The following is a 25175-nucleotide window of genomic DNA, read 5'->3' on the forward strand; positions in this document are numbered from 1 at the left end:
TTTGCAGAAAGGGCAAACGTTGATGTGACAGCTTGAGATGTTACAGGCTTCACTTTTGAAGGCTACGGTGGTCGCTCCGACGCAGTTTTGATGAGCAGTTCTCCAAATTGGAGCCAAAATAAGTACCCCTTACTGTCTAGCACGTTACTGCAAGAAAAACACACATACATGAGTGATCGATGGGGGTCCAGGCAGAGGCCGAAGGGCAAAGTAAGAATGTTTTCTTGCATGTTATGATCGCCAGGAAATGGTGGGCCAGGAGTGGGCTTGTGTTTAGTGAGTGCACCATGTACTGTCTTTATATCTTAGTGAGTTGTAAATGTATGCACGGTTTGATCACTCACACAACAAATGAAAGACAGATGGGTGCATCTGCCTCAGTGCATGTGTGCAGTTAAGTGCTGCATGCATGTATAGGATACAGCCTGTGTGTGAATGCCTGCATGTTTCTTGTCTAAGCCAGGTCTGGTTTTTATCAACCCATTGGCCCCCACCATGTTCCTAAGCCCCCTTTCTCCAGGGGCCCAAGATAACTTCCCTCTCCATGCTGCCAGGTCTCTGAAACAACAACACACCAGGTTTTCCTATCACCGCTGCCCCGGCAAATGGAGACGCAACTGAGAACATGTGTGGGGAGGGAGCAGATGGCAAAGGTGAGGTCTACGGGGGGGTTAAGACTTGGATCAGCAGCTTCGTCCTATTCCTGACCAGAGTAGCTGAGCTGCAGCCACATGCTAACCTATAGCTGAGTGTAATTGTGGAGTTTTCCAACAAATAATTAACCCAAAGGACACTCCAACCATGTGAAATCTTGGTGTTTGAAATTACGGGTGCCTTTTCAGATCTGAATGTGCAGTAAACAAAAACCGGCTTTTGATGCAGCTATTTTCTTCAAATTGAAGCATAATTTCCCTGGCAACAACGCTCCCCCGCAACCTCGAGTAACACGGTGTAACTCTACCCAGCAGCTGTCTGTGCCTGCTGACTGACAGTAGGACTGAGCAAGTTGGCACATGCCCCAGGGTGACCGGAGATATTTGGCATGAGCTGATGGTGTGGGACACAGTGGTGGGCACATGGGGCGGGGAAGAAGAAGAAAAAAGAAAAAAAAGGGGGATGCTGGGATATGGACAGGCAGGGTGGAATGTTTGTTCGGCCTCACACACACGTTGTTCTGCTGTGGGCATGAAAGCATGATATCTAACGTAATAGTGTGTGTAAGAATTAAAAAAAATGTGTGTGTGCCGGATCATATTACAATTTTAGACGTCCGATTTTGGCTTTTAATTGACCTCGGGGTGTTTTAGTGTGTTAGCTTCATAACTAAAACAATCAAAAGACACAATGTGTAACTTATTAAAGAACACAAGCTTCAGATTAACAAGCCTTTGAATTCCATGAGTCAGTTACAGGCAGAGTTTGTCCACAGTGCGTCCACCATTGAACGTGAGCTGATCACACACGACGCATCTTTTCGCGATCAGCTGAGAGAGATCACTGACACACATGAAGAGAGCGAGCAGAAACAAGAGGTGTTAAAGCTAGGGGGGGGGGGGGGGGGGGGGAGCTATACTAACTGGACAGGATCGGGTAAGGTCTGTGACATGCAAAACATCAAAATAAAAGCCGTCACAGACTGCCAGCATGTTTGCTTCTTGACGCAGCAGGTGTAACCACTGAGCACACACACCCTTTGTCAACTCTGTTGATATGAACTAATACGCCCTCCCTGGACTGACTTGCAGCTGTGATACGACGCACGATTCAAGATCAAGGTCCTCATTGGATCATAGCACGAACACACAAGTCAAACCACCGCCTCTAAAAAGCGCTCTTTGATGGCCCGCTCTGACTGTGAAAACAGCTTCATGAAACATTAAGCCTCTCTTTTACTGAGTGCCTGCATCGGTTAATTATAGAATTGTGCGTGATTGGGTGACAGTGTGCGTGCTTTTTTTTTTTTTTCCCTTCTGTGATAACAAACCACACTCGTGCATACACAGGAGGGGCTGAAGCAACAGTTAAAAGCTGGGCCTGCAGCTCATCCTGGACCCGACTGTGCGGTCTAACAAAAGCCTTTTAAAAGGTTACCGCTTTAGTTGTCTGGCTGGTGCTTTTTTTTTTTTCACAGCCACTTAGAATGAGTGCCACTGCCAAATAAGCTTCAATTCCCCCAATCCCCGTAAAATCCAGGGTCGCAGACATTACAAGCAGCCAGTAATAAGAAGTCAGGGGGTCACAGGTACAGAGGGTCAGAGGCGTGGAATTATTCCTGTGACCTTAAAGGTATCAGAAGAAAGCAGTTGCTGGAAACACATCTTGAAGAAAAGAAGTTATGAGTGCAAAGAGCAGGTTTGTATAAATGTTATAGTTGAAAGGTTTTGGGCAGAAGGTTCATATTTGGAAACTCAAATCCTCAGCAGTCTGAAAACTAATATGGGGTCTTGAACACATAACTTTGAGGATCTATACAGTATTAGAACATTTTTAATCCAGAGCACTATGTTTGGACGTGATGTTGATCAAATAAATGATGAATTAATTAATTGAAGTAAAAGTAAGAAAGAAGCTCTTTAGGTTAGCGAAGTGAATGATCATCTTTTGCTCTCTGTTGAGACTTTGGTTTCTTCATAATGTAGCACTAGCTAATGCAACTTGAAGAACATTGACAAGCTTAGCAAACAAACAGGGGGAACTCTGCTAACATAGCATGTTGTGTACCTTACGCTACCTGCCAACAACGGCTTAGACGACACAAGTGTACTGTATGTTACTCCGCCATTCTGTAACCAATTTAAATGAAGGTCATATTTTGACAGGTCTGAACATGAGTTAACCAAACAAACACATTGTTCAACTGATTGTTTAATAGTTCTTTGCCGAACCGAGCACAACCAGGGAGGTGTCAATCAAGAGTTATAAGCCCCGCCCACAGTCTTTAAAAAAATACTCTGAGAGCCAAACCAGCTGTTTTTTGGACTAAGTTTCGAACAGCTAGAATGTTTAGCTTCATGCTTATTGAGGCACGAACTTCAACATGCAACACAAACTTTACTATTCAGAGACACAATTTCAGGCCATAAATTATTCTGAGGTGTATGACCACATTTCCGCCTTCAGCATAAAAAAAAAATACAATCACAGCTGAGAAGATGCTTGTAAATGCATTATATTCACCACATCATATTAACCTCAGCTGAAATCACATCCATACATATTAACCAGGGCCCATTTATCTTTATTGAGCCGACTGCCACACAGTGTTTGAAGGCCAAAAGAGCTTTGTGAATGCTTGTGCTTGAGTGTTTGCTCTTCAGCTAACTCTAACAGAGAGGTTATCTGCCCATTGATACTCACTAATCCAATGTGACTGGCCCTTCAGTTCTTAAGCGCATATTTAACAGCAGAGGAAGCGGGTCATAAATATGGAGGGTGCAAAGGGTTATTTGCATTAGAGGGCTGAAGTGGACTAACACGGGCCAGGAGGAGTAGGAGAGAGGGGGAAAAAAAGAGGAACAAGGGATCAAGAGGAGAAGAGAAGCGGATCTGGGGAGGAGAAGAGGAGGATCACCAGGGGACCGGCTTTGTCATGTTAAACCTCCTCTCTCCACTCATGTTCTCCCCCCCCTCTCTGTGGACAACAAAATAGTCAATCACAGGGGAATAGATTACAAGAGTTTGATCTTTTCAACTTCAGAGTTTGGAGCATGACAGTGGAAGTGGAGGAGAGGTCACGAGTGCGAGCGTGTGGGCGCGAGCGTGTGTTCAGAGATGCGACGTCATGACGCGGCGCGTCTCTTTAAACACAGACACCTATTTAACTTTGTAATCTCTAGCGCTCGTCAGCGAGAGTTAGGGCTAATAGTTAAACTGGCTTGTAATTTACCACCGCTGTCAAGCCTCAGCAGGCGGAGAACGCATTCTTTTACTGTACATGAAACCCAGAATGCAATGTTTCCTTCATAAATTAACTTCAAGTGCCAATGTCAGGGTTTGAAGTTGAAAGCACATTATGGGGGATGTAAGTGGAGGTATTTGCATAGGCGTGGAGTTCGAAGACACGGCAAGCATGCTATTATCTTGTCACTATTCTGTTAAAGAGCTCAGCGGTGCTGGGAGCCGAGGGGGTTGCTAGGTCAGCACAGGGGTTAAGATGGCCTAAAGACCCCTAAGAGACAGCTGACATATTTAGAATAGCCAGACGCTGAGGAAAACAAGCTAACTGCGTATTGATTGGAAACAAACCTACCAACCTCTGACGGCCCATCGCTCACACAAATGTAGTTTCATTTTGTAGATGCGAAGGCTTACGTTGCAACAATCTGCACACCTTCCCTAGATTTTTTTTTTTTTTAAACAAAGTTTCCTTCCGCTGCTCTCTTGCTAGTGCTGACCGATTATGACAGATGACGCTGTCTGATGCAAAGTGGGGTCTGCTCTGTCAGGAACTTGAGCAGAGGGGGAGAGATTGGTACAGTCTGGTTTTTCTTTAAAGTCAGCAAACAATACAAACACACACAAAAAAAACAGTTCATGTAAAAACAATAGGTGCTTGTTGTTGATTGCACCAGGACGTTAAGCTAGCTCCGTGTTTAGCGAAAATGGCTGATGAGAGCGGGCAGTCATCGAGGGAGCGCAGTGGGGTATTAGTGGAATTTAATGAAGGACATGTTTGGCTTCCGCGAGTTCGGGTTGTGCTTTTCACTTCTCTCTGTGTGTGACTGTGTCTGTGTGTTGTCCGTCCCTCCACAGACACTAATTTCCTGCATGGATCCCTGACCTTTTAGTGTAGCCTGGGGGGAGCCATTTGATGGCAACACACACACACACACACACACACACACACACACACACGCACACACACGCCATTTCCTGCTGCTCACCAGTCAGTTAACTGGTTTAAGTAAGACATCGCTGTTTTCTGGCCACAATGTACAAAATACAGATATTTTGCTTTGAATACAAATAACAACATTTGAGTTTGGGTCCACTGTTGTTGACTGAAACTATACAGCATAGTGACGGTATAAAAACACGTCCTGCTTGTTGAACATCTAAGAATACACATCCAGTACAAAAGTTCACCAAAAACAAATTGTCCTACAGTTAAGCACATCTGCTCCATCTCTGAGTGCAAGTGTGAAAAGTTCCAGTAGAAAGATGTTTGGATGCACATCCATACAATCAACAGTTAATACAAAGTAATTGCGACTCGTTTGCAAATTCCTGAATGTTTTTTTTTTTTTTTTTTAAATAATTTCCAGAAACTTCCAGTTTCTCAGAGGTAAAGATTTGTGTATTTTGTTTAATTGTGAATAAAAAGTCTTTCCATTTCTCATGTTGGATTGACTAAAGAAGCACTTGTTAGATGTTCGAATGACTCCGCAAATGTTTGACTTTTAAAGAAATGACCAAAAGCATCTATCTGATTAATTTATAAGGAAAAAGAAGGCCATGTTATAACCCTTAGACAAGCATGTTGACTATGCACACATTAGTAAGCAGAGCTGCCAAAAACAATGAGTGGAAGTAACCTGAGCTGAGCCCTCAGGTGAGCTCGTGTAAACGCTCCCGCTCCCCCCGTCCTCCTCCACTCCTCCAGGGTCCAGTTAACCCCAGCTGCCCTTTGTCGACTGCTCATCTCCCTCTGCCATGTGACCCGGGCCTCATTGTGACCCGGGGGGGGGGGGGGGACTGGTTGCCATTTATTGCGACCCAGTTCCTCTGCAAGGAGGAACACACGCCACTCCCAGTCAACTCTGTCCATTAAGCTAAGTGGGGCCAATTGATTATTTAACAGTTTGCTATGGTTTATTCAAGGGATATGGGGAACTTTTGTGAATAGTGACACACACAGGTGAGGAAAGATCGCAGTACTCTTAATTCAGAGCTGATTGTAATATAGAAAACCTGCTTTAATGTGACGAAGAGGGAAGGCCTAATGGTAATCTGTTGTGAATAAATAAACAGGTGTAATTAAGCGTACGAACAAGCAGAGAAAAGATCACGTTAGAAGATGAGAAGAGAAAAACTTCCATCAAGCCGAGTGAAAAAAACCCAGCAGAAATGTGATTAACTGGTTATTTTGTTGCAGTAATAAATCACAAAGAAGAGAGAAAAAAAGTCAATTTGGGCAGAGCATTTAAAGTGGAAGAAGGCAGCTTCACCCTCCATGGCTGTGTAGGCGTAGGTCCTGGGGGAGCCACCGATGTTAATACAGTTATTAAGCCTCTCCACTGAAGCCTGCTCCACCTCCCCAACCACTCCGCATCAAGGAGCTCTCTGCCTGCCGGGCTGCGGGCGAGCTTGCCTCCTTCTACAATGAGATCAAACAGTCTCAAGTAGGCCAGTTCAGGGGAAGCCAGGGATGGAGATTCCCCGCTGAGCAACGAGGGCAGGTGGGCTTGGGTTATGTCAAGCCCTAGGAGCATCCCAGCAGGCTTTGCATAAGAGAGGGAAGGGTGGGCTAGTTGCCGTGGTTCCTCCATCATCCTTCCTTCTCTCTTTAGAGTCAGCTGACTGAGATTCCCATGCATCTCTCTTCCTGGTGTCAGGGATTACAGCCGTGAAAGGCTTAAGCGCCGAATGTGTGAGAGCCGATTGTGCTAGCTGCAGGATGTATGTCGTGGAGGAGGTTGATTAGAGGTGAGCTGTGTGGGTGAAGAGCAGGTTGGGTGGGCCAGGTGGATGTGAATCCAGGGAAACCCCCCCTTTTTTAATTTTCCTTGCAGAGGGGGAAAACATTTGTGTAGGTGCGTGTGTCTAATCACTGCATTACTTCCAATCCATAATTCACACCGGCAAGGGGAGATTAGTGTTGCCACTCTTGCCTGTAGCCAGAAGGAGCAGATTTGGGCAGCCATGTGGACTGCACGCAATGTACAAAGTCAAAAAAGCAGCAGTGGGCTAAAGATGCCATTAATCTGCCCTGAGAGTTTGACTTTCATTCGGTGAAGAGATTCAGCGAGATTTCAACACAATGGAAACCTGATGGCAGACGTTTTGCCGAGGCGTCAAGGCAGGCACATTAAAGAAATGAATTGATCTGCTGGAAACTTAAGCGCAATGGTATAAAGAGGAAGGCAAATAAAAAGATGGGTAAGATAAGATACAAATGTTGTAATGTGCTAAATAGGACAGGGATATAGGTCAGCCTGTACCAAACGCACTTTGCCAACACTGGCCGGTTGGCAGCCTCTGGATAGAGGCCAAGCCTCAAATCAGTTGCACTAGAACACTAATAATATCAGTCACCCAGCCAGCGTCAACACCCCAACCCCCAAGTCTGCCTTTCCTGTTTGTCTGTTGTCTCCCTTAGCGTATTTCCTCGCCTCCTCCTCTCTCGCTCGCCACATCTTTTTGTTCACATGAGAAAAGGGCAAAAAAAAAAAATCCAGGAGCCAAAAATGACATTAAACCCCCTGAAAGCTCCACAGACATTATTGTTTGAAAATACCAGCCCCCCGACACCCTCCCCTTTCTGGGGACTGAGATCTCTCTTTTCTCTCTCTCTCCTTCCCTCCCTCGTTCAGCGGAGAGGTGCTGACAGCCCAGACACTCTAATCCAGCCCTATTGTGGCAGCGCCGCAGTGGCAGCGGCAATGTGCAGAGGTTTCCCACGTATGGGGCGAGGGGCAGAGTAAGGTGTCACATCAGGGCGTGAGTGGCACAGAAGGTCGGTCACCAGTTACGACACACACACACACACACACACACACACACACACACACACACACGTTCAACTGAGTGAGAGCCAACAAGTCATGTTCAGAGTGTGTCCCCTCTTCCATTAGTCAGCTCTCCTGCTGGACTAGAGAAACAGAGAGGAGGAGGGGGGGGGGGGGGGGGGGGGGAGCAGAGCTGTCAGAGGGGTCCGAGTCTTTTGATTTTATCTTCACAGAGCACAAAGGAGGCTTCCTCTTTGATCACAGTTATCTTTCGGCGCAGTAAACAGAAGTGCGTTTGCAGATGGTGAAGCTCTGAGACGATCACTTGAAGACTTTTAGACCCTGGTCGCACCAAAGCAAACGGCACGATTGGGAAAGAGTCACAGCATAGTTGACATATTATCCTTTAGTGCTGCCTCTACTCAGGACTGCCCTCAGCGCCGCATAGCTGGACAGTTACCCATCAGCCAATTCTTTTTCTCTAAATCTAAAAGGAACATCCAGGCTTGCAGGGGTCCACAAAAAAAAAAAGAAAGACAAACGAGGAATGAAGAATACACAGAGGTACTTGTGTGTCGAGTTTCATAGATCCGGGGTGATCTTGAGGAGCTTTACTTCCGTTTATTTCCCAAAACCTGAACTCACAAGTCGCAATAAGAGTTTTGACATGTTTTTATCTGACAATACCGCTTGATTATTGTCACATCTATCAAGCAACTCGAGCTCCCTCTCTGTGTCTCTAACAATGGGTCAGATAAGACTCAACAGATCCCAACAAAAGGTGAGATAACGGCTTCTATGGAGAAAGAGCAAAAAACAACATTGGCTCAACCAGAGAGAAAAAAAAAAAGCCCTTTGCCTCCTATGTTGGTGCTTCTACATGTTTGTGTCCTTCAGGAAGCCTTTCCAGTAAGCTTGGTTGATACTCAGAACCCCTCCAGTGTTTGTGCGATTTAAAAAACCTGCACTAAACATTTGTAATATTTGCTTGTTTTGATTGGACGTATCTTACTTTTTTGTGTCTTTATTTGGGAGACGGGACAGTTTATCAAGAGCGAGCGAGCGTGCGAGAGAGAGAGAGAGAGAGGAGTGGAAAATGAGATGCAGGAAAGAAGCCACAGGTCGGATTAGAACCTGGGCTACAGCCTCTGTCCACGGGGAGTGAAACTGACCACTCAGTCGACGGTTTGGACAGTTCTCGTTCTCTTTAATGTGTTGTTCGTTGTTACATCTGCTTGGTAATCTGCGCGTCATGACGGATGTCGACCTTGCTGCCTTAAAACAAAATCGACCTACGGATTAAATAAAATCGGCTAAACCTGAACGGAGCCTCATTCTGGATTTTTTTTTTGTAACACGTCAACTTACGAGTTGTGAGTTTGGGTATTTCCAGCAGTAACATTTGTGTCGAGGTGTAACGTCTCAACCAGTTTCCCCCCCATGGGGACAAATGATGTGTCTGCCTATCAATATGTCTCTCTGAGATGAACCCGCTGCTTGATCTCACCCTGCCCTCCCTCTTCACACACAGTGGCTCCATTCATGACAAACAGGATCCGATTGTTTCAGCCTCTTCTCATTCACCTCTCTTAACCTACACGTGTTTGTAGCTGCTCAGCTGCAGGGGCATCTCTCCCCTTCACACAATGCTAATATCATAAACAGGGTTAGCGGGAACAAGCGGCCTGTAACCCGAGCCTGTCATCCTCCTTCAGATGAACATGCTGTTCTATCCATCTCCACCCTGAGCTCCACTCTTCCTTTCCACCTCCGCCATACTCTCGGGCAAGTCTATTTCATCCCGCTCCCAGGTGGGCTTTTAGGAGTCAAATGTCAGAGGCCGAGCTGAAGCCAGACACGTAATGAATATGAAATGATTCAGAGAAGCTGTGGGAAAGAGATGAGAGCGGAGTCCAGACAGGACCAGCTCCTCTGTTAGTGAGTAGAACCAGATTGCACCAGGCTGGGACAGAGGAAGGCAGACAATATGGATATCTCACGTTACATCAATAAATCAAGACATTTATGAAGGGGCTTTTCTCCCTCCAAATCTTTCCTGTTTTGCTCCCTTGGGGGCATGTGAAAGACACCAGGTATTATGAAAGCTCCAAGAGTACAGACTCCAGATATAAACCGCAGCACACAGACTTGTCTGATATTCTTCTAGCCGGCTGGTGGCCAACTTATCAAAAGACCAGCTGTAGCCCAGGGGACTTTGTTTTGGTGTGTGCCAACACATAAGAGTAGGTTTGAGTGATTCAGGGCTCCCTCTTCTTTCTTGCATTTTGCACAAACATGACCTCGGGCACAGCGTTCCCGCCTGCTGCTAAGTTACCAACGCCGACTGAGACGGCAGCAACACAGTGCTATTTTCAGCCCAGACAGCAAGAGAACTGCCAGGCTCTTGTATTTTTAGCATGCTAACCTCTAGCCTATTTACTTGTCTGTCCTGCTCTTTAAATAGAAGGGCATTCCATCGGTGTGTGCGTGCGTGTGTGTGTGTGTGTGTTTGAACTGCTTGAGGTGAAAAGAATTATCATGCATGTGATGTTGACACTGATCCCTAAAGGGAAACTGGGGACAAGTGTGCTGGCGGAAGCTGGAGCCCTTGAGAGAGAGAGAGAGGGAGAGGGTATAGTGGACTGCACAGGAGAGGCGTATTGGCCCTCTGCAACTGATGAAACAATGCAACCATTCCATGTAATCACTCTATATATAGCTGCAAGCGGCGGGCAGGAAATCTTGTAAAATATAAGGAAAAATTAGGGCAGGCAAGCATTAAAGATTAATCATGACACTGACTGGTGAGACGGGAATGCAAACTGTAGAGATGGGAAAGAGAGAGATAAAGTAGGAGAGAGAAAGGAGACACTTTGGGAATGAAAACGCCTCGCAGATGAATTCTGGGGGGGGGGGGGTTGATGAATGTCCCTGGTTCAATACTCCAGATGAATTTATGTGTGTTCCATTATGGGAGGGTGGGGATGAAACATGAAGATGGGAGAGATGGGATGGAGTGAGGGAGGGAGTGTGCTGTTGAGCTAGCCATGCAGAGCCCATTGCGAACGAGCCATCTGTAGAGATAAGTAAAGAAGTGATTACAACAGGCCCGGCTCAATTTCTGACAGTTGACGCTCGAGCGCCCCCGAAGAGCTGAATTGATTTAAATGAAGAAGCTATGAATATTTTAGAGCGTGGAACCCCTTTAACCTGAACTGTTTCGATCTACCTCTCACCCCCGTGCGTGCGTGCGTGTGTGTGTGTGTGTGCATGTGTATTAAACAGGACAGACACAGGGGAGACTGTAATTAATGATGGTGAGATTACGGCCCCTATGTCACAATGTCTGGAATCAGCTGCCTTTCTTTGAGCGCTGATGAATCAATGACCCTGCCTTGGGTCTTTTGTCTGCGCTGCTTCGCTCATCAAACGGGGCTTTGCAAAGTACACCAGCCCTTGTTTGGGGATTTAGCGTCAAACCAAACCGGTGTACGGGTACACTTTGACTGATGCCTCCGGCTAACTCTCTAACAAACAAGCTGGGGCCCCGCTGGCGGGTGATGGCGAGCGTTCTCACACACACACACACACACACGGGGACTGAATATGCTGAATTTCTGACACTCAAAACAGAATGACACGGTCATTTTTTCCAGCCCGAGGAAAGAAAAAGCTCGACTGTCAGCTGTCGCCTTGTTTGTCTTTTTAAAAGCTTGTTCTCTGGTTATGTCCAAGGTGAGGGACCACACCTTATTGTAAAGACATCAAGTGATTTGTCGGGCTCTATCAAAGAAAAAAAAAAACATGTTTCTGTCACTCCTTGTAAACTCGTTGGCCTCGAGATCCCTTTCTGAGGGAATCTGGTTTTAGTAAATGACAGACTGCTCTAAAAGGGGACGAGACAACTTGGTTGGCAGCAAGGTGGCGTTTTAGGGAACAAGTGATGGCAGATTGTGAAATACTGCCCCGCAGCCTCTTCCTGGGAGAGCGACAGCAACACTGCTGAACTTCCTTCACCTCTGTTCCAGTACAAACATACCTTGATGACAAAATGTGTTACTGATGTGCACCTGAAGGTGAAAGCAGGCGGGTTCCTGTGGACATACTGATCTCTCTCTCTCGCTTCCAAGCGCACACACGCTCACTAAATCACTGTCGCTGTTGGCTAAAAGGGGCGAGTTAGATGTGGTGCAATACGGCGCCTGCGTGACGCCACCTCGCGCTGGATGCACAGGTGGATCTCAAAGCTGTCATTTCATCCAGCGCACTTTCATCAACGTAGGACAAAACGCTCATCGTTTTCTTTTTCTCATCAGTCTGTCCATGAGAGGTCGCAGTTGCATGGAGGCAGAACAAAAAAAAAAGCATGGAAATATAAGAATCAGGCACAAGAGCTGCAGTTTGGGAAAACCAGAGAGCAGCATTTGCAAAGAAATCCAAATGTGACTGATTATTTCTGCAGCTTCACTGAGAAATCAGGGGTGGATTGATCCGGAAGATACATTTCATCCTTTACGGTGTGCCTAAGTTGATGACCTCTGTTCCAGCTGTTTACGTCAGGGGATATTTCATTGTCCGACAGTACTCCAGCCAGTTCTGTTTAGGGACAGGATGAGCCTTGCTCTGTTTATACTCTCTGGTTCAGGCTCTTCCCGATTCTCAGCACACTCATGCCAAATCAAATCTGCACACACACAAATGGAGGAGGAAGTGATAGTCACAGTCCTTTCACAAGGTCTGCGCAAAGTCCAAAAAAAACATCACAAACACTTTTCCATGTTTTACAGGGACGCTCTTGCTTTGTTGTCAGATGCAGAAGCCTCTCTGAAAACCAAACAAAGAAATGAGTAGCAAAGCTTGTGTTTTTTTTTCACCTAAAAAAAAAAAAAATCTATTTGAACCCCCAGCCCTAAATTGCTTCAAATTGCTGCCGCTCTTACAGGCCGTTGCTGCGAAAAACAATTAAAGAAAACATCTGTTTTTCTTGGGCCTTGTGTCCTGCTGGGCAAAAAGGACTTCCGCACTTAAAATACCACATGAGTCAGATTAAGCTGGCCGTCACTCGCCCCTGAGACACACTGTGTTCGTGTCCAGTAGTAGCCCACTTGGCAAACTCAGCCTTCAGAGCACAAACTAGCAAAAAAAAAAGGAAAGAAAAAGTTCCCTCCTCTGCCTCGTTTACTCTCAATGGAAATCCCTGCTGACTGATGTCTTTGGTACCGTGGGCAGCCTGAGAGAAAACAAAAAAACAGAGAGCAAAGAAGCGTATGGGCTGGTGAGCATTTGAGCCCACCCCATGCTCCCCATTTTTTTTTTTTTTTTTTTTTTTTTTAAGTGTGTGACAGTCATGTGAACAAGGCCATGCACATTCTTTTCATGCATGAGCCCATAATTGCTGTAAAGATTCTGACAGGCACTCAGTAAGAAATCAAGATCATTTAATCCGCGAGGCCGCAGACGTTTTAGCATCAAGATTCTGCAGAGTTGATCTGAAATCGATCAGATCGTCAAACGCTTTCAGAGAGTCAAACATATACTGTAACTTTGCTGTGTCTTTTGAGAACAATAAGATGAGGGATACAGGGTCTTGTCTCTGGCCACTTAATGGGTCCAGGAGATGCCGCTGAGTGCGCTCTTAGAACTCGAGAGCTATTCTGTAGAGCCTGTAATGAAAAGTTAAACCCAAAGTGGAGTGGCTTAAAAAAAACAAAAAAAAAAACAGAGGCCCATAAAGGAGAAAAAAACACACTGAAGGGGTAAGAAAATGTTTAGCTCCAGCAGAAATCTGTTTCTTAACCCACGTGCAGAGGATAACATACCATGGGACCACTGTCTGTGAAGTTGGTGTTTATGAAAGTTCAGAAAAGACACAGCAGGCAAGACGGTTTTAGAATTGTCTCGTGCTTTAGAGCCGGACTGCTTTGGATTCCTGCTTAAGACCTGCGGGAGGAAAAAAAGAAAAAAAAAAAGAAATCTTGCTGTGTTTTGTTTTCTACAGCGATGATCCAATAAGCCTCCGAGCCACGTGACGACACAAACGGATGTTGTGCCTCTCTACTCAAACCCCCCCCCTCCCCGCCCTCCCACCTCTCCCTGGTTGTGCACTAAATTTTTTATTACATTCAAGCAGTAAGGCAAAGAGCGGCTATGCTACCCCCCACTCTCTCTCACACACACAGCACCCCCTGCAAGTACTCCGTTTGAGCAACACAATGTGGAGTCGAGTAAGGGATCAGAGGTCTCTTCCTGGGCCAAACCCCCATCGTCCCCCTCAGACGAGCTCACATGGTTTGAATCAATGCTGCCAATAGAGCGCTTTAGAAGGTCAGTGAAAAAAAAAAATACTATCAAGCTTATTGTTTATCTGCTTTGAAAAAAATGTTAAGAAGTTGTTGTTTTTTAAGTCAGGAGGAATTTCTAATCTTATCTGACCCGGAAAAAACAATATGAGAGCGGAGGAAAGACTTCAGTGCATAAATAAACAGCTTTGATTGCTTTTGTTGAAGCTGCCAAATATATTTAAAAAAAATCGACTTTAATTTCCCTTTGTAGTGTGTTTCTATAGTCTACAGATGAGGAGGAAATTGGCCCTTAAGAGCCTGTGGAGACTCCTGCTCTTTACACTCCTTCAGCTGTGAAAGACAACAGAGCCATCCCTTCAGAAAGGGCCCGCCAGAGCTTTGTGCAGCGCAGCTCCTTTGAGGTAAAGAAAGAGAACAGCCTCTGTGACACTTTGTTGTTGCCATAAAACTCTCTCTTATTGCAGCAGATAGCGTATCCATGAAGTGAAATCCCACCTGGTTGGAGATGAGTTATCAGCCCAAATAAAACACAAACACGTGCACATACAACATTCATCCAAACTAAGTCTCTGGGATTTTCAAAGCAGCATCAGAGTGCCAATTTTAAGACATGGCGGAAAAGCTGTCATCCACTTGGCACAGGAGCATTGAAATATTTATTTTCGTTAGCCATTTTCAGAATGTAAATATTACTCTGAAGCTTGTTCTTACAACACTGACCTTAATAAAACTGACGTTTTTGATTCTTAGAGCATTATGTGTTGAAATATCCTCCAACTAAATATCACCCATTGGTCTGACACAGTCTTATTTTTCAGAACTGGCCTTATTTGGTCTATATCAGACAGGACTGTCTTAGGGCCGGGTTGCTGAAGCACTGTGGCCTGTGGGTGAAGCTATCCAGATTACCAGAGGGATAACATTGGGCAGGACAGTTTAATGTGATTATCGTCAGCGTTGCTTTTGAAAAAAAACCTCGTTTGTAGCGTCTGCATATTTAAGGAAACGAACGAGGCCTGGATCAAAGCGCCGCAGTCTCTCCGAGGTTTCTGAGAAAGAAAAAAAAATCGCCAGACCACGGGCGCACGGTGAGGCAGGAAACAGAGAGCCGAAAGTGGGTCAAGTATATATAATGTAGTTATGAGGCTCAGTGATGGTGGGAGCCATGCAACGCTGTTTGCCACATATTAAGGGGTCTAAATTATTAAAATGAAATAGGCTGGAAACACAGAATTAAACATCGCATCACAAAGATTATTTGTGCACTTAGAGCCTACAGCGTGAGATAAAAAACGGAATGTAACATAACCAGTAAATATGATCTGTTAAAACAGAAATACACACGAACATGGAGAATTTAAGTTTAGGAGAATGGGGGATGAAGTTGAAGAGGAAGGAAAGCACCTACAGTGATTGGAGCCGTTCCAGTGTTGGTTCCTGATGGACGTGCTGTAAGGATGGGGCGCTCCGGGCACCAGTCCTTTCTCTGGGATCAAACATCCTCTGCTCTGGTTGTAGTAATCCATCATTAAAAACGGGTTCGGGCTGGGATTCAGTCCCACAACGTCCACGCTCTCGTACATCATACGGAGCAGGGCGTATATCAGGGATTATTGTCCAAAAACGAACTATTGCGGGCGCACGCAGGGACACGCGAGCCGTGAGGTTTTCAGCTCGGCACCGGAGGAGGGAGAAACTGAGGAGGCAGAACGGGGGGCGAAACTGCATTCAAATCAAAGGAAAAGTGGTAGATCCAAACACAGCGGGGACATTTGAACATTTGGCATCTTCTTATTTGCGCTGGATTGATCGAAACTAACCCGTGGACTCAATCGGTGTCTGAAAAAAAGCCTCATCGGCCGCGCTCAGTTTGAGAAACGTTCTTGTAAAAATCAGTCTGCATGGTGTCCAGTGAAACAACATGCACACAAAAATACACCGAAAACGACACGGATAACTTGAGCGTAATATATCGGCGTTTCTCAAACAGAGAGGAACATTTCAGGCTATATCCACACCATAAAGACTTAATAAACCGATACCATCCCAGACAAGAGGACACAAATCCCCCAAGTCAGAGTGGGAAGGCTGGAACAATTCAAACGGGATGAGAGCACGGGTATTAGAGGAAATTCCAGCTGCACTTCGTCCGTTGGGTTTCGCTCGGTTGTCCCGTCTGCGCTCGCAGTGGGTGGACTCCTGTCAGCCCCCGTGAATGAACCGGTCTCCCTCCGTGCGCCACACCAACCAGCGGCTTCCCCCTCGCTCTCAGCCCGCACTCAGATATCCAGGTCCGGGTGAAGCGCGCAGCAGCAGCAGCAGCACCGCCTTGTTTATGTGTTTGCAGAGCGAAGCCTAAATCTTTTCCCACACCAAACCGAGCCGCTATCATGTTCTGCAAAAAAAATGTGACAAGGCACAGCAGCTGAGGGCTTTGGCTCCTCCTCCTCCTCTCTGCTTTTTTTTTTTTTTTTTTTTCTCCCTCCTTCCCACCCTCATCAGTCTCTTTTCATGCGTGGCTCCTCCCATGTTTAACCCCTTCAGGGACGTCACCATGGATCTCCCTCTGTCTAAACCAGGGCCCTGCATGGGACTGTGGGAGGGGAGCCCTCCCCCCCTTCTCAGATTTAGGTGCGGGGGCTTTAAATAGGAATGCATCTGAGGACATGATGAAGTTATACAAGCTCAGTAATGAGTCTCTCATATCTTTACAGTTCATGGACATAATGAGAGCTGCACCAGACTGGATCTTTCTCGCTCTTTTTTTCCTGGAAGCTCCGGTCCATGTTCTCGGTCTTTATTCGGGACTCCTCCTTCCAACTAATTTGACCCTTTCCCCCATGCTCTCATCAGTCCCTACCCTCCGATTTTCTCTCCCCCAGCCCTGTCTCCCTCATTTGCCTAATGCTATGCAGCTGAACTTTTCCTGAACCCAGAGAAGTAGGCAGCCCTCACCTCCTGGTGACCCACTGGCTGACTCGGATTCGCCTTTCTGGCTCGCTCTCATCCCACATTATTCAAGGTTTCCCACCTTGTACACTCAGAGTTACACCATTACACTTTTCCTCGAGTGCTGCCCAGACAGGCGCCGCAGTTCACCCGGCACACATAAAGCAACTAAAGTGGCAAAGTCATCCAGTGAAGAGGTAACTGACACTTAACTTTTTCTCACAGTCTACCCACAGCTGGACTAAAAGAACAGGAAGTGGTTTGCTTCACAAGTTGCACCACCTCTTTTATAAAATGTTACTCCACCTTTACTCTGCAACATTCCGTGCGACATTGTTGTAACTTGTTACGCAAACACGCAGCTGTGTCATCATCCAGGTCTGAATCCATGCCAGAGTTTTCTCAGCAGAACTAGAGAGATGTTGCTCATTGATAAAGATAAAGACCATCACCCATTCGATGTTACTGTGTAGGAGCATCTCTCTAATTTCACACGTCTCCCCCCCCCCCCCACACACACACACACTTTGACACACGCAGAAGTAAACGTTTACTTGAGCTGACCCTGAAAACTTTCAGACATGTCTGATCATTGCTTCAGATGACCTCCACAAGGTCAACATCATCTCACAGAAGTGTCTGAACTTCATCATTTTTCAAAAGGTCAACTCCAGGCATTGTCTCGGCTTGCCTTTTCACACATAAGCACAGAGCAGGAGAGCGTCCACGAAAGACGCCTTCTCCACATCTTGAAAAATCAAAATATAATAGATTTTATAAAGGGGTGTTTTTTTCAAAACTTGCACATTTGACCTTAAAAAAAAAATCTATGAAAATTCAGATCTGCTCTAAGGTGAACAAAGTTTTTTTTTTTTTTTTTAAACCTGATCTACTTGTGCTGTAACCGACCCCGCTGCTTGAACAATACCTTTCCTCCCCCCGACTTTCTTCACACCTGAGCCACAGGACACAGCTGGCTCTGACCAACACAGGGGTTTTTTTTGGAGAGGGATTATCTGCATGGAGCCTGGCAGGAGGGCTCAGCCAGCTCCGCCCCCACCGACCGTGACACTTATTTAATGCAGACCCCGGTGTGTTTACCCTTCCTGATAAGAGCTCAGTGTGCAGGCCTGGGCCAATCGTGACCCCTTAGCTTTGCACTGATAGCACAGCCACACATTCCTTGACAGGATTAGCCATCTGAGTAATGGCTGTCAGAAAATGCTAATTTTTTTTTTTTTTCCAGGCTCTGTTTTCTTCTCCAAGGGGAAGCATTCATCCTGGGGTAATACCCTGTGATAGCACAGAACAAGCGCAGGGATAACAGATTGTTGTTCTTTGCTTGTTATAGAGGAAGAAGGAAGAGAACCAGAGAACTACTCCCACAGATTTCCTAAACGTTAGAACCCCTACGATTGGTTTCATAAGCAATTTGGCGAGGGGGGAAAACAATTACGAGGTTGCGTCACATTTCCAATTTCAAATTTGTCGCTAAGAGGAAAGACTCTTTATCGAGTTCAGGCAAACTGAGGGGCCGCACTGCAGCGGCATTCATACATGAATGCTCCGCAGGACTAGCTGGTTATGTAAGCGCTTCGTCTAAAGGGATGCAATGAGTGTTAAACGTCCCTGTTTTGGAGCGACACTGGAACTGAAAGTCCAGCAGAGAAGATGGAGGAGAGCGGAGGGGAGAGGGATGTTAGGAAGGGAATTCTAAGAGTTTTATGGGCGAGGGCGGAGAGGAGATTGCTGCGCTGGACCTTGAGGGTGTCAAACTATTTTTACTGCCCCCCACTCTGCTTCTTTCTTAGCACAATCAGGGCTGTTAGGAAGCAGTAAAAAGTGCTTTCCTTATGACCTCCACCCCCCTACCCAAGGATGTCCAGGTCTGTGTCACATAGTGGGGCAAAACGATGCTGTCTACATGACAAAACCATTATCCCAATTGTAATAGAAATCATAATCCTGTCCTCCCCCACTCCTACCGCTGGCATCGTTCCAGCAGCCAACATCCTCATGCCGCTCGCTTTCCAGGAACTCATCTCCCCTGGGTGCATGTTTGGGTGCATGTTTGTTTAAAGTCTACCTGAAACTCCACCAACCTGCCTCTGTTGCCCCTTGCTGTTGTTACCGTTTCTCCGTGTGTATGTGCGTGTGTGTGTGTGTGTGTGTTTGTTTGCACAGCTGGTTTCGTGCAGCACGTACAGACAGCGCCCGCCAAACCCAACAGCTGTGCTCCCCGACAGCGAGCCAACGTGTAATGAGGGCCCGACCCTTCGATGTGAGAACAAGCTGCAGTTATCGACGAACACCCCGCCGCATCCACCTTTCCTTTCTGTCAATCTACTTCAAACACACACACACACACACACACACACACACACACACACACACACACACACACACACACACACACACACACACACACAAAGCCTGACCCAAAGTTAAACTGTTCTATAGATCTCTGCACTGGTGTGTTTCAGACTCTCGGTTTGTGTGTCGCTGTGTGTGTGTGTGTGTGTGTGTGTGTGTGTGTGTCTTCTAAAAAAGAATGTAGTGGCTGCAGGGATTTTGTGAAAGCTACCCCCCCTCCCTTGCCTCCCCCTTGTCATTATCCCTTTAATGTCCCTCAGACAGCAGATTCCAGCATTTATGGTACAGGCCCATATCTGCCCATAAAGCCTTTTATTGTTCAGGCCTGCTCTATGGTGGCCGTAACCTGGTTTTCCTATTTTTTATGGGGACCTTCACTATATCACAGGGAGGGGGGGGGGGGGGGGGGGGTGAGGGAGAGCTGCCCACCATCGGTGTTTACCAAAGTATGGTCCACTCATAAATCCATCACGGCCGGCGGCATTCTGGAAATACCTCAGCGGAGGGAGAGGAGTGGGGGAGGAGATGAAGCTTATTGTATGGCCTGTAATCGTCTGCACACACTCTATGGCCTTGAGTTAGATGCTACATCTGCACTATGATCATTAGCCCTATGCTCTTTTGCACTGAGTCCGTCACTCTGCAAATTGAGGGGAAATTGCTATAGATGTTACCCTGGAGGAAGGATTTCTCAATATCAGTCATTCCGGACTTGGAATGGCCCCTATTAGCCCGTCAGAAACAGGGAGACGTTTCGTACGTCAGGATGGACACGCGGTTAATTCTATTAAGAAAGCAAAGAGGGAAAGAGAATGAAACGCAGAGACAAGGAGTGACCAAGAGTGCCGCAAGGGACTCAAAGATTTGAACTTAAAGGGGATATAATAAGATGAACCGATCGATGAAAAAAAAGCACACAGCAGTTGTTTTCACAGACATCATTTTTTGTCAGGTCGGACAAAATTCAGTACCGTCACGCCGAGTCCGCACGGAGGAGCCGATTTTTTCAAACAGAGGTCTCCGTTTAACAAAATAATGGCGTGCGCACACGCTCATTCCTCAGAAACATCGACGTCCACAAGAAAACACCAAACGCACTGTTACGGCGGTCTGCCATCCAGGCGCCTCCGCTCATCAACATAGTGGGAGAGCAACTATTTATGTCTGTGGAAAACGTCTCCAAAAAGTCCTGTTCAATGTTTGCTCATGTAAACAAAAGTGACGGCGTCACACAAGGACACGGTGCTCACAGTAGGACGTTTCAAGCCCAGCACTCTTTTTTAACCCCCGTCTCCCCTTAGAAACCTTAAACAGAGTTTCTGAACATCTTCACTTTGAAAAGAGATTTCACGAAGCACTTTACCTAAAACGCAGCTTGTATGTTTGAACGAAAGGCCAAAACGCACTGAGAAAAAAACAAACAAAAACCTTTTCAAAAACACCCACCTACGTGTTGTCTCGGCCTTATAGTCATAGAAACTGTGTTTGCGGATTACAAATCAGTGATCGAGTCACGTCTGACAGTCACTGTGACAACTGTGTGTGTAGTTGTTACTGTGCTGCCTTCAGCTTGTGAGCGGAGAGAAGGGTTCATCGGACGAATCAAGTCTTTTACCACACTGGCCGACATGGTTAATTTACAATTGTCAAGTTAGTAAGAAATAGGCAGAAAATAAATTATAGGTTTATAATATCATTGATAACTGGGCAGTTTCACACACACACACACACACACACACACACACACACACACACACACACACACACACACACACACACACACACACACACACACACACACACACACACACACACACACACACACACACACACACACACACACACACACACACACACACACACACACACACACACACACACACACACACACCACTCAAAAACAACAACAACAACAACAACAAAATTCCTTCTCCCCTACAACCCATCAGGCTTCCTCAGTGTTTCTTCTAACAGTTTTCTCTGTGTGTTTATCAGCACAGCAAATACGGGAAGGCAAGCCTGTGCATCTGTTTGAGATGGCGAGGGTGGAAGAAAACAGTGACGTGGATGTCATGGGAATGAGAAACAGCAGGGGCATACAGTGAAGTATGAGGGGCTCAAAAAGCAAGAAGAGGACGTCTGGTGGCTCCTAAAAGTCAACTCGACTTGGTTAAAGTTCTTGAAGACGTTCAGAAAGGCACACAAGAGGCTTCTGCAGAATGAAGGAGTAAATCAACTTTTTTTGGGATCAGAACATCTTCAGCACCTTTTAAGTCCAGTTTCCTTTTGGATGAAATGTTGCATCATGGTATGATCATGATCTGGATGATTGAGAACCTTCACAGACAGGCATCGACTCAAAAACAAGCTTTACTGATTTTCTTGATTCCTTAAATTTCTCCATTTCCTACATCCAGGTCTTTTTTTTACTGCAGCCGAGCACTTCTGGCTTCAAGTCAGAGTTCACCAAAAAGTCAAATGAAGTGAGAATATGAGGAAGCAGTCGGGGGGGAAAAAAACTCCTCTTCATCAAAACAGTCTTAAAGCTTTGATTCCGTCTGTGATGCCTGAGTGCAAGTCGTTTCATCTTCTTCTAACAAATTTCTTGTGCGTTGCTGTCTGGGTGCCAGGCGTTGAAAAAAACATCCCTATCACTCACATACAACCCCCCCCCCCCCAAGCCCCCCGCGCCGCCTCACTTTCACAGTGTTTCCTCTCTCCCACCCTCTCTCTCGCTGCTTTCTCGCTCTCTGGATTGTCAAGTGCTGCAAGAGGGCCGATTTCCCGTTTTCCATTCAGAAGTGTGATGCTCGGGGTGGCCCGGAGGGGATACAAGAGGAGGTGGAAGGAGGGGGGGGGGGGGGGGGGGGGGGGGGTTTTGTGGGGGGGGGGTGTTAGTGGTTCGCTTTAAGTGGATTGCCCTCAGTGTTTCGGTGCCCGGCCCAAAGCATTATAACGCCTCTGAGGGCGACCCTACTCGAGTGCTGCCCCCGACACCTGCGCTGGTCAGGGCAACTGATTGTTGTGCTTTAGTAGGAAGACTGAATGTGTGCCGCAGAAAGAGCACCGAGGTTGGATGACTGCAGGCTGGATGTGCAGTCCACGCTCTTTAAAACGCTTGTGTGCATACGCGCCTCTGCTTTTTTTTTTTTTCTTTTAAAAAAAACTGGCTGCTCTCTCCTATGAACATGCCAGTGTTACTTCTGCTTTTCAGGGTTTTTTTTTTTATGTCTGTGTTTGTGCATGCAGTGACACTGTGTCAGAGAACAAAAGTGCAGAGCTGGTTCATGACGTTAATGAAACATGTGAAATCCCCTGCTTAGCCAGCAAGTTGGGAGCTGGGGGACAACAAAAGCCCAGGGGAGAGCAACAGACTGCGGCGGCTCGGAGTATGACAAATGCCCCTGCCATCGTCACCACTGTGGCCCCTGTTACCCTGCCTTTTAGTGGGAGTTTGGGGTGAGGCACGGTTAGGGGGGGGGGGTCCGCCTCAGTCCAACCTGGGGTGGTGGGGGGAAGAGGAGGAGGGTTAATGGAATGGATGACTCTGCCACATTTTAAAGAGGAGGGAGCAGAGCGATGAGGGTAACGGAGGAGGAGACATCAGCATCTCAAAAGAACAAGACACAGGGAGCAGCGACTCCCCTTTTCTCTGGCTCCTCTCACCCTCTCCGTCATCGACCCCCCCCCCCCCCCCCCCCCACACACACACACACACACACCAAGTCAGCCCCACTGTGTGTGTGCAGATATATATTTATGTGGATGAAAGAGAGGAGTTAATTGGATGAGAGCCATCCCCCTTTACCCACAATTCCCAGAGGTGTGTATGGGTCAACTTCATCTGAGAAATGGGGATGACCCTGACCGTTAAAAGTGTCTCATCAGAAAACAGATTTTTATTGTGTTGGTCTGTTTTTACAGTCAAAAGGGTTTTTGTTTTTTTTCTGAGCTCGGCCACAGGCAGCACAGTGAACAAACCCAGAGAACGACAGTGAATGCTGATATCAAAGTGTATGCCTTGGGATCCTGTTTGTCCTGTCCTTGATATTTAAGGCAGAACAAAAAACAAACACACAGCGGAAAAAGAGGGGAGAACATGAGCTGCATTATGTGAAGCATCCCAACATCATCCACTGCTCTCTACACGTGCTGATGTTACGTGACCGTGCACTCTCACTGACACGACTTCAAGTAACCCCACACAATGCACAGCTTTAAATACCATGGACAGACTTTTGGATGTTATTTTTTTTACTCATTTGAGTTGAATCACATCCTGACCGTCACATCGTGGACCTGAAAGTCATCGAGCATCATCTTATCTCTGCTGAATATTATCCTGATTTCAAAATGGTGAAGGGAAAAGACGATGCACCGAGGACTTCAAGAAAGAAATACTAAAACCTTTATTCTCAGGAAGACATTTTGTATTACTTTTTTTTTTATTATTTCAGTGAGCACATTTAAACACTCCTGTGAATGCACTAAAATGAATATTCTAACATACGTTTGATTTAAAATGATGTTAAAATGTATACTTTAATAGTTTAAGTATCCATTTTATTAGAATGCAAATGGCACTTCAACAAACTGCTCCTCATGCCATTGGTGCATAGAGTCCGCTGAAGAGTACAGACACACTCTCTCAAAGTAAAACTTATTTAGGAGGAATTTATCCTCATGGTTTTTCACCTACTTCAAAGGAAGGAAAAAAATGTTTTGACTCAATAATTCAATAATGTAGCAGAAAGATATATAATAATCTGCAGAATTGAAAAAGCGTCCTTTATCCATTCAGCTTCATCAGGAATTTTTTTAAAGCCTCTACCCCTCGTATGTCAACGTTTTGTCAGAAAATAGAAGTTATATATGAATTCAGCAGCTCATCCCGAACAAAACTTTAAGAAGTTGAAAAAAAAAAAAAAGCACAGAAGGCACATTGAACTGATACACATAAAGCTGGGCAGTCACTATGGCGACCCGAACCATCTGTGTTGTGAACCCACAGAGAGGGGAGTGTCTCCACAGTAAGTAAATGGGCTAATACAAAAAGTGAAAGGCTCAGATGGGCAGATCATTAGCCAGCCTCATCTAACCATTCTCTGTGTGATACGGCGACAGGAGGGGGGGTGCTTACATGAAAAAAGAAGCCTGATAATATTTAACCAGTGAGGATCTATCATTTATCTATACAAACCAACTCCCCCCCCCACACACACACACATCATCAGTCCTCACCCCCAGCCATGGCCTATTGTCATTAAAAGCCCTGCTCCCTTTTCACTCTTTATTCAATATTTTTGAGCCATTGTTCCAGCTTACATGCCCCCTCTGAACTACATTACTTTTCCCACTCTGTGCTGAAAGCGGAGGGCCAACAGGCAGAAAAAACATCATATGTTAAAGTGTCAGGAGAAACAAAAACCTCGGCCGGCTGTGGAAAAAAAAAGAAGTCTGGCTTCTTGCACGCATTCTGAGGCGCAAACTCAAGGCTGAGGACGCCGTCGCACTTTCTCCCCTCACGTTTGCAACCACGATCTCTCTCTATCCACTTTTTACACACACACACACACACACACACACACACACACACACACACACACACACACACACACACACACACACACACACACACACACACACACACACACACACACACACACACACACACACACACACACACACTCTCACACACACAGAGGGTGACCCTGTGAGCTTTGCTGGGCACTTTGAATGAAAAAGAGAAGTCATTTATCCGACTCATCTTAGCTGCACCTCGCAGCACCTTTTAAAAACACTCTTTATTCCTCGCTAACGCTAAAGCTGCGCCTCACTGACAACATGATGGAGAGCCCTATTCTGCCTCCCTTTCTTTCTCCTC

The 25175-nt window shown here is 46.1% G+C and overlaps 1 protein-coding gene across 5 annotated transcripts in view; it reads right to left on the minus strand.

Moving 5' to 3' along the window:
* raraa (retinoic acid receptor, alpha a) overlaps positions 1–25175 on the minus strand; it is a 147007-nt gene that overhangs the window by 23245 nt on the left and 98587 nt on the right. For 2 of the 5 annotated variants that reach the window (XM_079333888.1, XM_079333887.1), the window contains exon 1: positions 15378–16420. The exons of the other annotated variants lie outside the window; for them this stretch is intronic. In XM_079333888.1, the coding sequence (XP_079190014.1) occupies positions 15378–15555 (178 nt within the window). In that variant the 5' untranslated portion in view covers positions 15556–16420. Of the gene's footprint in view, positions 1–15377; positions 16421–25175 lie in introns of those variants that run through there. 5 annotated transcript variants of the gene reach the window in all.

The sequence above is a fragment of the Symphodus melops genome, assembly GCF_947650265.1.
Source record: "Symphodus melops genome assembly, chromosome: 21".
Lineage (NCBI taxonomy): Eukaryota > Metazoa > Chordata > Actinopteri > Labriformes > Labridae > Symphodus > Symphodus melops.